Source organism: Bombus pyrosoma, linkage group LG1, assembly GCF_014825855.1.
Source record: "Bombus pyrosoma isolate SC7728 linkage group LG1, ASM1482585v1, whole genome shotgun sequence".
NCBI lineage: Eukaryota > Metazoa > Arthropoda > Insecta > Hymenoptera > Apidae > Bombus > Bombus pyrosoma.
The window spans coordinates 12,347,155-12,367,334 of NC_057770.1; the positions used below are offsets into that span (position 1 = coordinate 12,347,155).

General features: G+C 35.0%; 1 protein-coding gene across 6 annotated transcripts in view; it reads right to left on the reverse strand.

Annotated features, from left to right (window-relative positions):
• LOC122570676 (uncharacterized protein CG43427) overlaps nucleotides 1-20,180 on the reverse strand; it is a 157,728-nt gene that overhangs the window by 19,272 nt on the left and 118,276 nt on the right. For 5 of the 6 annotated variants that reach the window (XM_043733348.1, XM_043733305.1, XM_043733327.1 and 2 more), the window contains one exon: nucleotides 1,199-1,345. In XM_043733348.1, the coding sequence (XP_043589283.1) occupies nucleotides 1,199-1,246 (48 nt within the window). In that variant the 5' untranslated portion in view covers nucleotides 1,247-1,345. Of the gene's footprint in view, nucleotides 1-1,198; nucleotides 1,346-7,889; nucleotides 8,098-20,180 lie in introns of all 6 variants that reach the window. The other variant, XM_043733338.1, reaches the window with a different exon arrangement.

Consider the following 20,180-nt stretch of genomic DNA (forward strand, 5'->3'; position numbering starts at 1 on the left):
TGCACATTAATTAATTTGAATTAACTGCAAAGTTTTTGAGAAATTATCTTAAACTCGTAAGAAAAGATGGGGAAGGATATTAAGTAGAAGATAAAAGAGATGAAAGGAGAGCGGAAGTGTATAATAAGAATAAAAATAAAAATACGTAGGATAGAAGGGGAAAAATAATCAGCTTCTAGTTTAAAGTCGATAGCCAAGCAAAAACGGTTGTTACGGCGTCGTTGACTAACCGGAAGCGGAATCACGCTCCTATGGTACGAAGGCTTTTCAGAAGCGAACATCGTTGCGATCCGCTGTACGGTAGTTGGCGATTGTCGAGCGGACTCTCGGAAAATTGTGTTCCTTTGTCTGTTTAACTCTTTCATATGCTATGAATTTGATGCGAACGTTAGAAGTGACGTTTTAATTACTGGTTTTTAACTCGTGTACAATTTTTTTCGTATTTGAGCGCGACGCGTTAAAATATTTTCCTTTCTAAATTACCACTTTTCTAATACCATACATAATAATACTATAGTTAATGAAACTTATATTTTTTGAAATCATCAAATAACGTTAATAAACAATAATGTTTGTAATAGTTTCTCTCATTTTTGAAAGTATACAATTCATAATATCATATTTCCTTTTTTAACATCTATTATGTATTCTTTTAGATAAAAATGTGACACGAAATAATCCCTTAACAAATCTCTAATTATGTTTTCTCGAATTATATTTTTAAAAATCTAAAACAGGAACATTTTTATACTTCGTTGAACGAGACGAGTCAGTAAAGATAAACAAACCGTGATTGTTACGGCTGCAGTTATTGGCTGCCGACTAGTAACAATCGAATATCTTCAGTATAATATCACTAGTATCACTAATCGGCAGCCAATAACTACAGACATAGCAATCACGTCTTGACTACCTTTATTAATTTGTCTTGTTAGACGGATTATAATTTAAATAATTAAGAAAGTCAGGAAAGTCTTTCAATTCGAACACGTGAACACGTCCAATCCTCCACTAAGTCTACAATTTTTTACTTTATTTAAAACCAGGTAGGAAACAAAAATCTCGACACTTCCATTTGTGCCTTCATCGAGAGAAAATGGAACGCTATTTCCTAAAGCATTCATCTCGCCACCCCCTAACGTTTTTTTGTCGGTCGCTTCCTGCGGAAACGACAACCGTAGAAAGAATATATACTCACCATCCTCTCGTTTCGCCGCTCTGTGGCGGCGGTCTGCGAGGCAGGCATCCTTCGTTCCTTCCTCCTTCTCTCTCTTCTTTAGGGGAGCTTCTCCTCTTCAGTGTAGGACGACTGCTCGCGCGGTCGGGCCCATCCTACGCCTCGTCCCTGGAACCGATCAACAGGAAATCTTATTAACTGACGAACTAACGGGAAACGGACGTCTCGCGGTGGCAGAACGCCGTTCAATCCGAGAAACGGCGACGCGGCGCGACGTTCCTGAATGCTATCTGATTTCGCGGCTGGCGAATGGAGCTGTTCGGTAGGCGAACGTAGACATTGTCGAAGGGTAAAATCGATATGGTAGTGAGAATGAACACAGCTGGAGATGAATAACGTGGTTGTAGTTATTTATTGAGCCAGGATTTTCAGATATGTATAGCGTTCTGCAAAAATCTTGAGCTATCTATATTGGCATGACATCTAAATCATATTTTTAGAAAGTATTTTCACACAGCGTTATATAAGAACAAGCCTTTGAACTATTTCATAGTACTATTTATTTGTAACTTAGTCTTAGATTATACATTTTTTATATATATTTCAATGAATTCTAAATTACTTTGTATGTATTTATACTGGAGTTATGTTACACTTGTGTTGCGTATTCGGTTATTATTTTATTGTAGCAGAATTTTTTCTGAGTAGAAATGGAAGAAGCTTGTGACGACGAAATGAAGATTAAAGAACGTATAAATAATTATTACAAGGCATGAACAGTGACTATACTTGTGTCATGTCTTGTAATTAATGACAAAACAATTCTCTTTTGTGTTGCAAATATTTTTATAACATGAATAGATATAGCGTAAGAATAATACATTCACAATGTATGAACCGTGAATTTCTCGATTATTTTGGATTCCCTTTTTTTTTTTTATAGAAAATTAGCTTATTGATTTTGAATTATCCTAAATATAAGTTGCTAGTTTTAATTCTTGTGTAGATTATTTTGTTGAAAAATATTCGAGACGTACTACAATAGTGAACTGAAATATTTTTCCAGCTACCTCTTTAGACTCTCCAGCTGAAATTGAAAAAAAGCTGAGTGGAACCAAGGGAATAAATTTCTCAAAAAGGTACGCGACAAAGAGAGCAATTAGTCTCGAAGAAAAACCGAGCAATTGCAGGCTGGAGACAAAACTCGGAAGGGACAAAGTATCGAGATGGTGGACAATGGAAATTGAAAGGAGCTCTTTTACAATAGACGAAAGGCTTGGGATGAAAGCAACTGGATACAATGGACGAGCGCATGAAACCAGATAATGAAGAAGAACGAAAGAAAGCCTACATAGAAAGATGATAATATCTTGTTGTTGTGTGCTATAAATCGATATAAAAACTGATATAGTGATTTCAGATAATATTCGAGCATTTATCACTATTCGAAGATTTTTAAGAGTACAACATTATGTGTGCTATAAGGAACTTTTTGAAATGTCATTATGTCTGTAATGAAATATGTGTATCGTAATTAAATTGGCAAAAGAAGCAAATCCGAAATGCGTGATTTATTTTCTGATTTATTTCGTGATGTATTTCAAAATATTTTGTATAATATATTTATAAAAAGTTTCAGTAAGTATCCAAATGCTTCAGGCTTTAGGGTTTGTATCGAGCTTTAAGATCATCAACAGTATTCAATAAAACAATTGAACATTCAAATGATGATTTGCTTAATTATCTAGTATGAAAAAGAGAATGATCAGAGGTAAGAGAGGGAAAGAGGTAGAAACTCGAAGAGATTTATATTATGAACCTTAAGAAACCCTGTAAAGAAATGTTTGAAGTTTTTATTCGGACACCGTGAAACTGGACGAAGATCAAAGTAGGGAAATAATCCTTGTTGTAGAATTCCCTTGGAAGGGAAGATAAACCGAGAGTAAAGAGAAAAGCAGGAGAGATCGTGTTAAACTGGTTCAGATCCAGCGTAGAACGATATTAAAGATTCGTTCGATCCGGGAAAATAAAGCAATAGAAAAGATTATTTTATCAGAAGAGAGCAGAAAGTCGCTTTTGCCTGCTCCACTAATGAACTGATTAATTTACCATGTATTTACGCAAGACAACATCGAAACTATAATTAACAGGAGCGACTTCAACGATTCCCTTGCTACATCGATTTTATAGCAGCCGGTCGATATTGATAACAAGCAAGAGAAATGAAACGAGATCAGAATTTATTTAATCTTATTCTCATTATTCATTTGCAACCTGAATGCATTATTATAACACTCCTTGATTATTAGAACACTCCATTGACCAAAGCAATGATGGAATATTGAAATACCGATTAATGTAAAAATTGACGATAGTCGTAAATAAGATTGATAGATACAAGAATAGAAACGATAAGAAATTGTTACATTTTTATGTAAAAATAAAGGATACTCTTTTATATAAAAACAAAGTTATTTAATTATTCCGGAGAATTCAATTATTTTACATGAGTAGTTTTGAATAATCAATGTTCTATTATATACGATATATATGCTCTATCAATTTCTATTTTCTTAAATCATTGAGACAGAAATTTTTACGATAAGAGCAATGAAGTTTCAATAAAGAAGCATCATTTCGTACGCCAATATATTTCACTAAACATATCGTTCGACGAGCAAATATTATTGCAGGGCAGCTATGTTTGCACGATGCATCCGTTGCGAACGTTCTATTTCCGACGCAACCTCAGCTTTCTCGATCAGCTGAAAGCATTTCAAGGCTGTTGATTTTTCGTCTCGCGAAAAAAGGAATCGAGTCTACTTCGTTCCCTGACCATCAGTAAAAAGATCAGAAATAAAGAAAGTTAGGTGAAAAGACGATAGGAGAAGAAAAATTTCTCACTATATTTGTTGTTACGTACTTTGATCCCATCAGCCAATGAAAATAAAGATTGCAACATATTTCATAAAGGAAAAATGTTGAAACGAAGCAAAATTTTAGCTTGCAATATTTTACATTTTCCATGAATATAATAAATCGAAAGTATAAGACAGGATATCAAAGCATTGTTGTAAAACAATAACGAAAATTGTCACAATAAGAAAATGAAGTAGTAATGAAATTATACTCTGCAAGTCATTACAAAAGGAGTTTGATAAAGTTAATACAGTTCATACTACGTTACTCGTTCATACTCATTTACGTAATAGTACTCGGACGCACAATCGAAACAAGGTATCTACGCAATACTGATGATATACAACGCAAGGGAACACCTTTTTACCTGTATGTATTAAGCTTAGTTATTTATTAAAAGAAAATGTCTTTCAATCTACTGATATGACAAATTATGTCCGGTGGAAAATTGCAAAAACGCTTGATCAATATGTAATAACCAGGAAATTAAGAAAACTCAGGAGGCATACCATGAATAATCGGTAATAGGCTTCAAGCAGCGGTTCGCTAATCGTTGAGAACCAGAATATGCAAAATCATGTGTAATCGTATGCGAGTTTATTTATTCATGTAAAGGAGTGGTCATTACGAGAAGTCTGTGTTGTGGGAATGAAGAAATGCGACCACACCCCTAATTGTTTCATTTGTTCGGGAATCATATCGACGTTTCCACCATAAATCTCTCACTTTTTCATTATAATTTTCCCATCCGTACTTTGCGTCACATTTCAGTCTTAAGCTCTGACGGAAATACGAACTAATATTCGATAATTTATCTTTCTATTCAATTTAATATTGTAATTGGTTTTAGCTTACTTTTTACTTTCTCATAATCAATTAATTATTTTATAATATTAAATACATGTAGTACAATATTATATTTTCATAATAAATTAATATATCATTAATTACATTATAATATTTTCTTCTATTGTAAAATATGAAATTGAAGAAAACGATGAAACTGGAAAGTCTAGCTTTTTCATTTGATGTATAAGTTGGTTTACAACTGTTTTCCTTCATTTGGTCCATTCCAAAAAAATTTCATTTCCCACTGAAAATTGTATAACCACGGTAGCTGATCGGAGAGGTAAACTCCATCTTTCGACGTTTTGTTCTTCACGATCCAATGGATCCAATTCGTTGAATGCATGGATGATTCTGTTGCCCGTAAAAGTTTCTCGGTATGGCGTAGCAACTGTACCATAAAATTCAATGTTAACAGAGAATAAATCCTTTTGTGTTCCACAACGAAAACGAGACAGAGTATCGCAAGGTTCAAACGATAAACATCCGGAAGTGGAAACGTCGGTCTAATCACTTTCGGTTTCAGGCCGAGGAAATTTACGAACAGAAAGAAAGCATTAAAAATGCGAAATCACTATGAAAAATCGATTTATCTTCTTACAGATCGTTAAAAGACTTTGTAATCCATGCTGGAGTACTTTTAGAAGCAGCGCATCAAGTTTATGGATGTTTACTCTCGTGAGGCTTTTCCAGAATATTATTTCTTTTTTACTTAAAAGTACGCAATAACTTCTTTCTAAATTTATTATATAAATATATATTACTATAAAATGTACATTATAGGATTTCAATAATACAAGCCATTTTTATTAATTTTGATCACGGGGTCCCTCTTGAATAATATTTATATCCAAAATACTGATTACTCAATTATCTTTTTTTACGAAATTCATTGATTTGAAAATTTGAAAATTGCAAATATTCACACTCATCGTACTTTCCTCCTGTACCGTTCAGTCAAAGATCTTCCAGTATCAAATAATAATATTCGTAACTTTCGAAGGAAGTTTGAAAATTGGCGACAATTCTAACCACGATGATGGTGACGACACGCTCTGTATCCGCTGGCAAAATCGAGGAGAACGATTAAAGGCGTTGGGAACGTCGTCGGAAGTCAGGATGTATCGATATAGCCGGGTGCATTTCGCCTAGGAATGAGAACATGTATAACTTGATATCGTCATAAATCTCAGCTGCGTGCAAAGATATTATCGACACCGAACATCTTCGTGTGATCAGTAGAGTTTATCTTCGCGCCAGTTCCATGGTGTTAATTGGATGCGCTTGTGTTCCGCGCAACGCTTTCCGAAATTTATATTTCCTGCATGTGCTGCTGTCTCAGAGTCGATTTCCGCCAATGATGTTCTCACTGATGAGATTTTGTTGAAATTGTTTAACAATTACCGCAAAAGAAGGAGTAGAATAAAATAGATTGTACATCCTGAATTTGTGGCGAGTTTATGATTTGCGTTTTACGGTTATGGTTAAACGTCTTATCTGGTAGACGTAGAATTTTTGTAGCCGAAGATAAGAAGCATGGTTTATTTAACGATACATGTTTTATCACTGGAATTATCAAGTCTGTCAAAATTACGCACTCCGATTTTATAAATTTTATAATTGTTAGACTGTGAATGATTATATTTATGGCAAATATAAATGTGTAAAATGTACCGAATGTATATAAACATGAATACACACAATATTATTAAGAGATAAAATTTAACCGTGTCAAATGTGTAAAGTAATCGTTATTAAGTTCTTTCAACAATTACAACACATTAAAATTGCTTACAAATGATTCGTATTTCACTCTATAGGCAGACGTGTCATGGATACTTGAAAGAAAAAATTAAACAATCGCGATATTGGCACTAATTTGCCAATTCACATTTACTTATAATTGCAAGTAATTAACGTCTAGATATGTCAAATACCTTAGAAGCAACTTTCACCCTATTACAGTGTCCTTAAAAATTAATTTCAAGAATCTCCTTGGCCTCCTTCAGCAACCAGACAATCATTGTATTCTTTCAGCTCAATGAACTTTCCAAGATATACCGATTAAGACAAATTTATCGATTAAGCCATAACATCCTCCATATTCCTTAGGAAAAGAAAGTCTGTTAGAAATTTCAGACTCCCTATAAATTTACGAGGAAGTTTCTCAATTAATCGTGTAATTTAGTAAATCACGATTCCAATTACTCGATATTATTAGTCACGCGATTCACACGACCAACCAAGCATCATTCAAGTATTGTCACGCAGTTTTAAAATCTTCGATCGCTTAATCAACCGCATGTAGCGTTTAATACAAATAGCGAAAAATATATTTTTCGACGAAAAATACAAAAGAAGATAAAAGTTACGTTAGAAATGCAGTTTTTCCATAATCGAATAGTTCAACACAACTTTCGAACTTTTGTACCTGATACACATTCATAGAAGGTTTAATAATAATATATATATATATGTGACTTTTTCCACGAAGTTACAGAAATTAGGAAATCGAAATTAAAAAATAATTAGAAAATTAGTGATCCTTTCATCCTTTGATTGGATATTACCACAGTGGCGGCATTCGAAATTTGTCTTTAAACTGTAAATATTTATTGGTGTAGGTTAGTAGTACAGCCAGAAGAATATGTCGACCACAAAAGATTAATTTTGCCAAACAGTACCAGCAATATAGAGATTACAAGGAGGAAGATAAAAAAATTATAAATTTTGAGATTATTCGTGTACTTGGATTGAAACAGTGGAATAGTTAAGTAGTAAGCGGTAAGAAACCCTATAACATCAGTGTCGCGTTCTCGCTTTATGAAAGCCAGGCACGTTTGTTTCTTGTGGCAGGGCTGATCTGCATGTCAAAGAGGGGAGGGCTGATAGGCGCAGCATATTGACACAAGAGACCTCAAGGAGGTCCAAGGCCGGTTTTACTTGCCTCCAAGGGATTCCTGAGGAATGACTCGTCCGAGAACACGTTCTTCCGCGAGCGTACGGCCGGAATGTCAGGTACAACGTGCTCGTAAACGAGTCACGGAAAAGCGTTCCGCGTCCACTCGTATAACTGTGACCGTTCTTGCGACGTTTTCGCGCCGATCGTACGGAGCCTGACATCGGGTCAATGCAACTGTATATCTACCTACGGACTGCAAAAGTGACGTGGCCATACATACACAATATACATATACAATAATACATATATCATATTTTGGTATCTACAGTCCAATCGATTCCTTTAGATACTGTTTCGCGATTTTAAAATCACGTTTATGAAATATTTCTCTATTTCATAAAATTTTGTGAAAGCATTGATTATATATAAGTTGAGTAGTTTTTAATCTTTAATTATATATTTTCGTTTATTCTGTTGGATGATATTTCAGTTTAGCTTAAAATTCAAGTACTAGATACGTATATCGATAGCATATTTGGAGCTTTCATTCGTTTTAAGTGGATTCTACATTTTAAAATATGAACAATGAAACATACAAATTTATAGCATCGAATTTTATGAAATATGCAAATACGTTATATTCTATAGTTTTTTATTATTAAACTTTCTTACATAGTTCTGTGCCGGTCACTTATGTTCATCGTGGCAATGAATATTTTAGTAGAATCTCCTAAAATAATTTTGAAATATATACTCCCATTATTTTTTTATTGTTAAGCATAGAGAAATGACGAAGTCACTGCAGGTCTTGGGACAGAGAATATAACGAAAATTCAAAAAAATAAAAATCAACGCAAGAAGACTCACGCTTAAGTACCTGCTAAATTCGTTAGAGTCAGCAAAGTCTAGAATTACCTTGATCCCGATAGCTGCGGAGAAACCATATTCTTTAATAACAAGCATATACTAGAAATTTCCTAACCTGATTACCTTCCCGTCGCCTGACATTACCTACCACTTGTCCTGAAAAATGTTCTCCACGCGCCAACGAGCAAACGAAATCGCGGCTATCAGATTGAACGTTTCATTCTACATGAAAACGCGCAATCGTACGAAAATTCTTACTCGACTGCCATAAAACAAATCGTCCAAATAATCATTAATCTTTCTCTATGGCAGAAAGCAACCTCGATATTTTAAGTAGACTAACATAGACAATACATGGCAACACAAATACATGGTAATTTCTATTATCCTACCGACTGACCGGCGCCTCAACCGTTTGACAAGGTAATATTATACTAACAAGATTATTATTCTCAAAGATTGTGTTGTGATAAGATTATTTTCAACGTATCACCATTGTCTTGGATATTGCCTCGTGACAAACTATTTAGATCTTTAGATCGATAAGTCAAATTCAAAGTATTAGTTCAATTATACTTCCGAGATAAAACATAACTAAAAACTAACCTGTGGTATAACAAAGCAGTGCAATTACAAATCAACGAGTATTTTGAAAATTTTTTAGTTATAAATATTTGCATATTTTTAATAAAGTATAGTTATAAATTGTCGAAATATAGTTGTGAGTGTAACTAATTCGCTTCTGGCGTCCATAATAAATATGATTCTTCCGAGAAATGCAGATATTATTGTCAAAATTTGCCATAATAAAATACATCGTGTAATTATTTTACGTTATATAATATTGTAATTATTAAACAAGACCGCAAGGAAGAAACATGATACGCTACATCCAACCAATTATCTATTATCAAAATTCCCTTTTTTATAAACAAATCTAATATTTAGAGTTACAAATAATAACATTTTATAACGTAATTTTATCGCCACTATTCTAATTTTGTGGAATTTATCGATCGGTGACTTTGCACATTTCTCGTTGTTATCATTTCTGCTAATCTCACAAGGGATTCCATGGCGCCATATCGAACCCCACGTGATTTTAAAACGACAAAGATGATAGAGAAATATGACGAAAATATGGAATTAAGGGGTTCGAGGTCGTGAACACGACTTGGCGAATATTCGTTAGAGCTCGACGAGGTGTTAATGTCGTGGTGGCGAATAGCAACTAAGAAGATTACGCAGATTTGCGTTTAGCGTTTTGATATTAATGGCGGTGCACGGGCGATATCGCAAGGGAGGATAGAAGAAGTGTGGCGTTAAGAAGATGAAAGGGAAGGGGACAAGAATCTTAACTCATGCCTAAACATGAAAGCTACCGTGGCGATTTATACCGTTTCGCGCGTACTTTGCACCGGGCCGCTTTAAATCGCAGTTCAATGCACGCGAACCCACGTTGTGCCACGATCTATTCTGGTAACGCTGCCTGGGAAAAATTGCCATTTTTCTAGACATCTATAGAGAGAATCGAATATCGGCTAATTTTAGATTTAAATACCAATTTACATTTTTTGCATTTTTAGTTGTCAAATGAATTCGTGAAATTTTTGCAAGATGTCAAGGCTTTAAATAATGCGAAATACAGAAATGTATGTGTTTAGGTAATGGGAAAATAGACATTCATGAAACATGGTATCCAATTGATAATATATTACTTATGCCCTCGTTACGTAAACAATTATATAACCATAAGGTTTTCCCTTCCTGCATTCCACCTCTTCGCCGATTTATCATCCCCTTCAGGAAGACTCGCGAGTTAAGATCGCTGGAGAAAGGAAAACAAACGATATCTCTAGCTGTCTATCATTTTTATATATCTTGTACAATCATTAAAGAGCGTTATTAATTTCACGAACTGTCACAGGACACGAATAAACGATCGTTTTGAGGCGAGCGAAGCAGCACCGGTACGAGCACAATCGCGATCTTCTCTAATTGCCACGTAGCTAACCTTAATTACACCTACGATCATCTATCTAATCGTACCATCGTTATTTGTACCAGTGCAAACTCGTCGTTAGTTGTACGCGATACAATCACGTAGGACTCGCGATCGATAGATTCTCCTTAAGAGACTATCGTTTACTTGAAAGTAGGGTCGTTGTCTTAAAATTCATCGAATTTATATAATTGATACTTCAAGGGATTTTTTCTCATCATTAATTTTCTTGTGTACAAATATGTGTCTTAAAATTTAAATTTTACACGCAAGGGACAAAGCAACAATCTAATATTAATTTAACACGCATCACAATTCTTCTATGTTGTAATGATAAAGTATCTAAGGCGTTGTATTGACTGTGTACGTTTACAAGTAACAAATCGCTTTACAAGCAAAAGCAAACAAGTGATAAATCGTTGAAACGCAAGAACACATTATTCGATCGTTCGATCACTTTCGATGCTTTTAGTTCCCTTCTAGGAGTTGTGTAGTCGTCAATTTCAACAAACATCGGCGACCACCGAGAATTCCTACAATCTAATGACCAACCATCTAACTGTAAATCCACGGAAAGCAGCGTTTCACGCCTGTTGAAGAATAAATGTAATTTCCATTGAGATAACGAGGCGTGCGTGTCCAGTCACAGTCGCTGAACGCAATAAATGAAAGAGATATAAAAACCGACTTGGGAGGATGTTACGTATCGAATTTTAATGATTGCTCGTTTTTCTACCTCTTTTACGTCACACGTTATACGAAATTAGATTTGAAACAGTTTATATAATTTTATATACGAGACAAATAACTAAATGTTTTGTGTTTGCGTTTCGCTTGACGGGTGATCGTTCATCCTTTCTATCACTCTTATTAGATGAAAAATGACTGAAATTTAGAAAAATTTAAGAGTATTATTACTGCTTCTTGCGAGTAATACGTGCGTCAATTTATAGTATTTTAGCAGCCTTTATTTGTGATTAATTTTATCTAATTTCTTTAATAATTTACTCATCTGTTATATTTGAAAGGCTCATTGTCAGAAGAAAAGTGGTATGAATGGCAAAATAATACAAATGTACATCTTATCTATTATTTTCTGTATTTATTTTCTATCTTGTATCTAGGAAAAAGTAAATTTATATATCCTTTCCACTTAATTTCTCCAACAGAAAATCTTCAATCATTTCGTATTAAAATTCCTTTTTTTTTTATTACCAAGTGACGTAACATTAACAAAAATAGACTTGTCATGTAATATTTTTCCCGTGTAGCATTCGTGTAATAAACAACCTAATAAAAGTCAATCGTAAATTTTAATAATTACCAATAAAAAAGGAATAAAATCTAGTATATTTTAACGAGTAACACCTTCGCGCTCTGAGTGTATTTTAATTCATCCAATTGCAGCAAAGTAACAGTATTCCTTCGGTTTGATGAGGGTAACGTAAACCACGCGTTGTTTTAACGGTAGTCGAGTTATCGTTCCGCTGTCTTTCAATCTCAGTATCGTTCCGCGTTCCTAATCGCAAGAATCTCGATACTCCGCTCTGGCTTCGTCCATTTAATTCCTGTGGGAACCTTTTTGCATTACGAATTCATCACCGCGTCCCAAGTAGATTAAATGGCCCGATAGGCGATTATGAAGCCTCGTGGCAAGGAAATCCATTTCGAATTCGTGGAATTCAATCGGGCAAGATTGGAAGGGCAAGATTGAAACGTCATTACGTTTCTCTGGCAGGAAATTGAAAATTGAGGAAACCTCAAGCACAAAAAAGGTACGTAAATAGCAATAGGAGAAAAAGTTAAACTGTAAATGGAGATTATACTTTACTTTGATGTAAAAATTGATATAAGTCTGCAAATGTTTTATTAAACGTCAGTTAATAGTAGATTATGAAATTTTTTTTGAAAGAAGCATTTTTCGATTCATATTATATATGTGTATATACACACGTATCCTATTATTAAAGTGTCATAATTGGAAAGAATGATTACAAAAAGCGAATGCGAAAGTCTGCATCCAAATTAAGGCGATGCGGTGCGTTATTCAAAAGATGGTAATTAATAACGGAAATAACTTAATGTGGAAATATCAGCGAAGAAAATAAAGTCATTCATAAAATTAATAGAGTCATAAAATATGGTTACAAAATTCCAATAACAGCATAGAATAATGATAAAAAGAACAATATATCATGATATTCTAAACATAAAAACATATTAAAGAAAACCACAAAATCCTATAAAAACTATCGCCTATATAAATCTACAGAGATACTTTTCCCAAAAAAGTTCAAGCCAGCGAAGTACAAAAATATATTTATCGCTCAATACGAATAAAACAACGATAAAAACATATTTGGATATTTTTTAGGATAACCATAACCGTCAATAAATATTTTTAGCGATGCGCAACTTCGTCGCGTTGAATTCTTTTTGGAAATTCAAATTTTCACTACGGTGTTCCGTTCGTGACACGATCGTTCACGCCTGAAAGGGGTTCGTGATCGTTTCCAAAGAGGATCCCGACGCAACAAAGACGATCGCAGGTCGCAATTAAGGTTCATCGAACGGACGACGTACCGAGATGGCGGCAAGGGTGTAATAAAAACGCAGGAATGAAGATAAAGGAATTTCTGGCGATTGGGTCGTGACCCCTTCGGCTCCACGATGAACCCTCGATATACGGGCCGACATTGCCATATTGCACACGTACTGTGCATTAAGATACGCCACGAATTCAAGAGAGAGAAACGAAGAGTAAGAAGAAGAAAGAGAGAGAAAGAGAGAAAGAAATCTATGGGGTTTAGGGGGATTCGTAGACGACGCGGAGAGACAAGAAAAACGAGCAACGAGCTTCCATTTGATTTTTCTCTACTTTTTTGTCGAGGTACTCTACCATCGTAAAATGCACTTCATGTCGATTTATGTAGCACTTTAGACGCTTGATCTTTTGACGACACGGAGCTGAAAAATTGCTTTTAACCACTTGACGTGTAATTTTTGCTTCATCTGCCAGTAGAACGATCGAATTATTTTATAATAAAAAAACAGTGAGACGAATGTGATCTTTTATTACAGTTATCATAAAACAAACAATTGTGGGCAAATTAAAAATTTTATCTTTGCGAAGTACTTGAAGTTAACCAACATAATACAATGCTGGTTAGATATTTATGAAACTGTGATATAGAGTTCGCCGCGTAGCCATCTTTAAATAGAGAACACTGAACGATGTAGGCCATAGCTATGAGCGAAGTCAAGAAACAACAAGAAATCAAAATAATGAACGTCGTCGATCTGGAAAATCTCTGTCTCTCTCTGTCTCTGTCTGTCTCTGTCTGTCTCTCTCTCTCTCTCTTTTTCTGTTTGAACTCGTTACGCTCCGAGGAACGTCCAAGCTTTTGTGCCCCTTCTAATGAGAATATTTACACATGTCTGCTCGAATTAGCTCTACAATGGAGATATAATTTCGAAAATCGTACGTTATAACGACGACGTCGAAACGTCATGATGTCTCGCATCCTCACTGCGAGAGACAAAGTTCTATAAAGACCGAAAAAGGGTGAGTGTATAAAATGAACACGAGGTTGCAGACGTGTTAGATCTGAAAATATATTGAGATGATCGCAGCTGTGGTTCCAATGGCGCGAAAAATTGGACGAATCACACGATAAATTCTCTAATTCGCCAAAATAACCTCGTATTTCCGAGATCTTACAAGTTCCCAAGTCAAAGTTGACTCTAAATGAATTTAATCTTTTTTCCCTGAAACCATCTGCCATGTTTTTATTTTATCTCACCCTATCCCAGTTTCTCTAATGTTGAAATGAGACCTCTTTATGTCTCGACGAAAGACTCACGTACTCTGTTTTACAACCATATCCTCCGAAAATATCAATTTAACTTGTATTCCGCAATGCGAAGTATCTTGTACAGTGACCTATTATTATTTGCTTATAAATTGGACGGATTGTTTGAGTTTCTTTGTGAAAGAAATTAAGTGTTTGTTTGACGTGTTGTAGAGTGATTTAATTTGACAAAGTCTACTTTCTTTTCTCTTTTTCTACTTTATGGAAAAACTTTATGCTTTGAATGATTTTCCACAACTATTAGGATAAATCATTTTTTATTTTTGATGCAAGAGAATTTCTCTATCAATTTTAAGAAAATTGTTTAATTATATGCACGAAATTGTAAGTACTATTATATCACAAAGGTGTTCCATGCGAGAACAAAATATTATTCGATGAATACCAAAAAGTATATAAAGTTATTCAATAGTCAATAACAAAGAATTATCTACAATAGCAGAACTTATCTGTAATACTAATAAGTGCACAGTAATTTTTTACCAGATAGATATTTTATCCAATTTCAAGACAACTTTTCATAATTTAGAAACTACCGCGTAATTTGATCAATGTTACAAGTAAGCTACAAGCATGTCTTTATGCGTTGCTCCCCTTTTCATTTTCATTCTCCTTTCTTTCCTTTTTTTTTGCCAGGCAGGCGTGCAAACGCGCCCCTGGAAGAAGTGCCGTAACATTTTATGGTACATAAAACGGTGACTTTATGTTAGCACAATTCACGGGCTCAACTGGGTCTTTTATTAATCTACGTCATAGCATTTTACGGCCATGACACGGCCATGCAATTCGTGCACGTCGTCGAATTTAAGTAGAGCTTTGGAACTCGTTAAATCGTTTGCAACATTACAAAAATTAATTTTCATTTCGTAATACATTTCTCTTGACCGTTGCATTGCTCCATTTTATCGTGGCCCTTAACTTTATTATTCCTTTCATCACCGCCTCAGCTTCCGTTTATGTGCTATTTAAATTTCTATCGAATTATGTCACTTGGAAACTTTTGGAAGTAGAACGAAATTTTTTAAATGTAATAGCGACATTAGTTCACATAATATTCATACAAACATAGTTCAGGAAGCGTTTAGATTAAAGACAATCCAGCCATTGCCTTCCGAGAATTAAGAGTGATTCTATTGCTAATTAATTGAAAAACTGTGCCACTAAGCGCGGACCACACACGCTCGTTTTTCTTTACGTATACACTTCTGACGATAGATTTTGCATGTACTGACATGGCGTTATTGCTGCAATGGCATTTCCTTTGAGTTAACTAGCTGGTCAATCATCCTGTATTTTCAATATTACCAAATAAGATAATTGTTTTAAAATTTTCATTTTTCCTATTTTTTGTAGAATAATATAGCTTTCCTGAAGTGAAAGTTCCATATTAAACGAAAATAAACTTAATAAAAACCGATGCTATAACTAGAATATCACTGTGACATTTTCTGTTAGTTTCACATTGCAATCACATTTATGGAACAATAAACATTTACCCTATCCATAATGCGTCTGCCATTGTATCTATCTTCATTTTCAACCTAAGCAGCTTAATGAATCGAATAATCAAACCAATATACATACCTAATACACTCTCATCTATAAGTATTAGGTCACTTATGTACGTATGTATCAAAAGTAAACTATTTATCTCTGAAAACTTTCTGGAGATTCAATCGACGAATAGATGTATCTACGTTCAATCAGTAAAACGATGGAATCCAACGTTCTAGATTGCACGAGGCGAAAGTGGATAGTTACTCTCGATATGGCCTCGAGACCCGGTATATCGTGCGCGTATAATAGTTATGACGTCCATTTGTACCCGGTGTTCATTGCTAGATACTTTTCTACCGCATAGCGCGTTCCATACGCGTATACTTACATCGAGTGTGAATTACATCGATTGCGTGTGCTAGTGCCGAGCAACGATGCAATTCGCATCCCTGCCTGTTTTTCTCTTTACTATGAAATTTATTGGAGGTAGAATCTTTGGAAATTATTGACTGTTGAGTCGAATCGTGAGATACGTTTTCTTTATCATAGTTGTATCGTACGTCCATGAAAGTCTGCTTTTGTATTGGATAAAGGATGGAAAAGTTCTGAAAAAGGATGTGAATTGTGTGATAAGAAATTGAGAAAATATTCTCTTATGTCTTGGCTATTGTGAAATGTAGGGGATGTTTAACCTCTTAAGGTCCACCTGCGTAATATTCACGAAGCTAAATTTTATTTATGGCTATCATGATTTGTGTTTCGTGAAAAGGATAATTGTAAAGCACTTACTTTTATTTTTAATTAAATTCTTTAATTGGTAAATTTAAATCTCCATGTTAATACCGATATGTATTTTTAAAAAGCGAATAGTAATTAAATAAAAGTTCTTGAGAAAGGAATAAATGTCATATCCAATAAATTATTGATTGTGAACATATTAAAGCTACAGTGGCAATAAATTCGTAGCACGGTCTATTAATTTCATACTGCTGTGACTATATAAATAAATATCAAATAAAAAAGGAAAAATTATTCATCATGTCGTTCACCGGAACAGAAGAACAGGACGCAAACTTATTCATACCAAAAGATAAAGTATATGACGAAGCATCGATAAAAATAAATTTTCAATGTTTTCAAAGAGTTACTGCAATGAGAATGAAAAATCATAAATATAGCGTTACTATAAAATCTTTGCGATACCGTGACTATGTCCGCAACGAAGTGTATCTCATGCGAGTTATCGTTGTCTTAGCGTTACGCCCTCGTGCTTGGGTTCATCGAATACCGCCTTAATGAAAAGATATATGTACCATAAATTCTTGCATGCGTACCCGATACGTTTCAATTCCCTTTCTTTATGCACCGCGCTATTTCGTTCGTTACAATTTAAGCGTTGCACGCGAGCGGGGAAAAGCAACGAAATCATGCAGTAGGCACATTTGATTCCAGCGTTGCGGAGAGTCCTGCATGCAAGCATACGCGTTCTTGTAAGATATGTTCGAATCTACCCGACGGAGAAAATTCGAATTCACGCTGGTGGCTAGTCGCGTGTGGAAGCGGTAGGAAACCAATGATTCTTGTAATTAATGAAACGATCTATCCGGAACTTCATCCTCGCGAAATGATCGCAGAAATGGTCGGCGTATGCCAGGAACGAATGCAGTCAGGGCAGTCAATCAGGAAGATGCATCGAATGAATTTAATTGGACCGGCGAATTTATGTTGATTAAATTGTCGAGACACTGTATTAGAAAATTTCAGTTGCATTATTGAATGCAGAGAATTTCGATATGCTAGATCATGGCACTATATGATTCTGTCGTGCTTTGACATTTGTAGTTTATTATTATTAATTATCCAGTTTTTAATTTTTTTAATTTCTGTTGAATAAAAAAGGAATGTTGGACTTGGACGAAGAAAGGAATATTCTTCTGTTAATTTTTCGCTTTAATAAAAATCTATTAATAATAGAAATAATGTTTGTTATTATAGACTGACTACAACGCGATAATAGGTATAAATAAATTTGTCACAATGCAGCCATAACGGTAGGTAACAAAGCACACACAAGAGTTATGCGTTGTCTGACCAGATACGAACATATTCTACTTCGAATACGTCTTGACACGTGATCATTTTCTAACATAATTTTCATAATAATTTTTTTAATCATTCGAACATAAAATATTTCTTTTATTCACTTGCCAACAATAAGTTTCTAACACAAGTCTGCCTATATACAGACACATTCTACTAGTCGAGGAATTCCTATTCTTTTTAAGAACATTCGCAATGTACGAACATTTTCTGAGATTATCATCGACTATCGTTTAGAAGAAACTACAACGTAGTACATTGAACGTGAACGTCCATCACGAATCAGAGATTATTCTCTCCCTTCGAAGGGAAAATGACAAAGGTATCGGGGCTTGATTTCGCTGCCGGCGGAATCACGCTGATGGGCAATACACGCGAATAACGTGTCCTGGGGAGGCCGAGACGCAACGATAGACACGCTCCTCGTCACGATTCGCGTGATCATGTGTGTACAGTATCTTCGTGCCTCTGCGAATGCACTGATGGGGATAAAACGCTTCGAACTATCAGAATTCTCTGCTTGTTGGAAAAAAATTCTGCTTAGCGCGTATATTCTGACAGAATGTTCGAAACTTGGGAAAAATTCTATTGTACCAAAATTAGATGGTTTTCTCCTGTGACCTTCATACCTTTCCCTTTTCAATTACGTAATTAAATAAGTGTATGAAAATTCCGTCGAATACTCCGATGTTAACAAATTGCTGATCGATCACCAGTAAATTCGTGTTTTCACACTCGAGTGTTGTTACCGAGCGTCGCTACGCGTTAGTTTTTGCATAAAATAGCCGGTCAACGATATGTTAGGATACACGATGGGATGACGATTCGATTTAATACCGAATGTGATTTCACGACAGCCGTTCGGTGATCCGAAGGAAAGTGCGTTGTTCGGTATCCTAAGTTGACTACGTAGCCGCTCACATGTGTGTAGAAACATGTTGTGCGTGTGTGCGTTCGCCTGAGGAGCGGTGGCTAGGTCACGGTCAGGGCGATGCCCTCTTCCTTCGGAAGAGAGGAGAGACTTTGCGTCGGCTCTCCTCTGCTTCTTCTTCTTCTTCTTCTTCGCCTTGTTGGATCATGCTGAAAGTCTCCTCTTGGATGATCCACGCATCCGTTCGAGCGTATCTTTTGCCGCGCGGGCTATCCACTTCGGTTAGGTCGGCCCTTTTTGTGAATCGAGCGCCGTTTTTAGACGCGTTGCACGACCGACGCGTGGTGTACGCTCTGCGTACACGATCGTGCTATTTACGTGACAGCCACCACGTGTATTTATCTCTCGTTGAAAATCGATTTTTGACTTGGTACAACGAGGGGGACCGTTTTCAGGCTTCGACCATTTTCTGAAGGGTCATTTGATTTAATAGCGTGAGTTAGTTACATTGATTTTAATGTTGGATATACTGTGAGGGAATTGAATAATTTCTATTTCATTGGAAAAAGTGTTTTTGTTTTTAAAGGCTATGTATGATGCTTTGAGAATTGAAGAGAGTACTTTTTTTATATATGATGAAGGAAAGCATTACTTACTGAGATATTTCTTTTTTAAGTAGATATGATGCTTTTTTTAAGTACACTTTTATATTTTGTGTATTTGAAACTCACCTGAAACATAAAATAATATGAGGATATTAGTGCGGAAGTTTTAATCGATTACATTTGCAGAAGCGTTTTTAAAATATAATGAAATACATATATACAATATACATTTATACAATATGCATGTATTTACATTTAATACAAACATATAATATACATATGCATGCGTTTCTCTGTTTCTATCTCTAATATGATACTCGTTATTTTTTTTTAATTTTTATCTCGTTGAATTCAACTCAACCTTAATAGCCACTAAAAAATCGCCATAAACAATCACGCGTTTATGCACAAAAAAGCCGGAGGTGCTATTCGTTAGAGCTACTAAAAGTAAATATTAGTCTGATAATAAATATAACCATACTGCATATATTTGCATATATGAATGCAAAACGTAAAATTGCA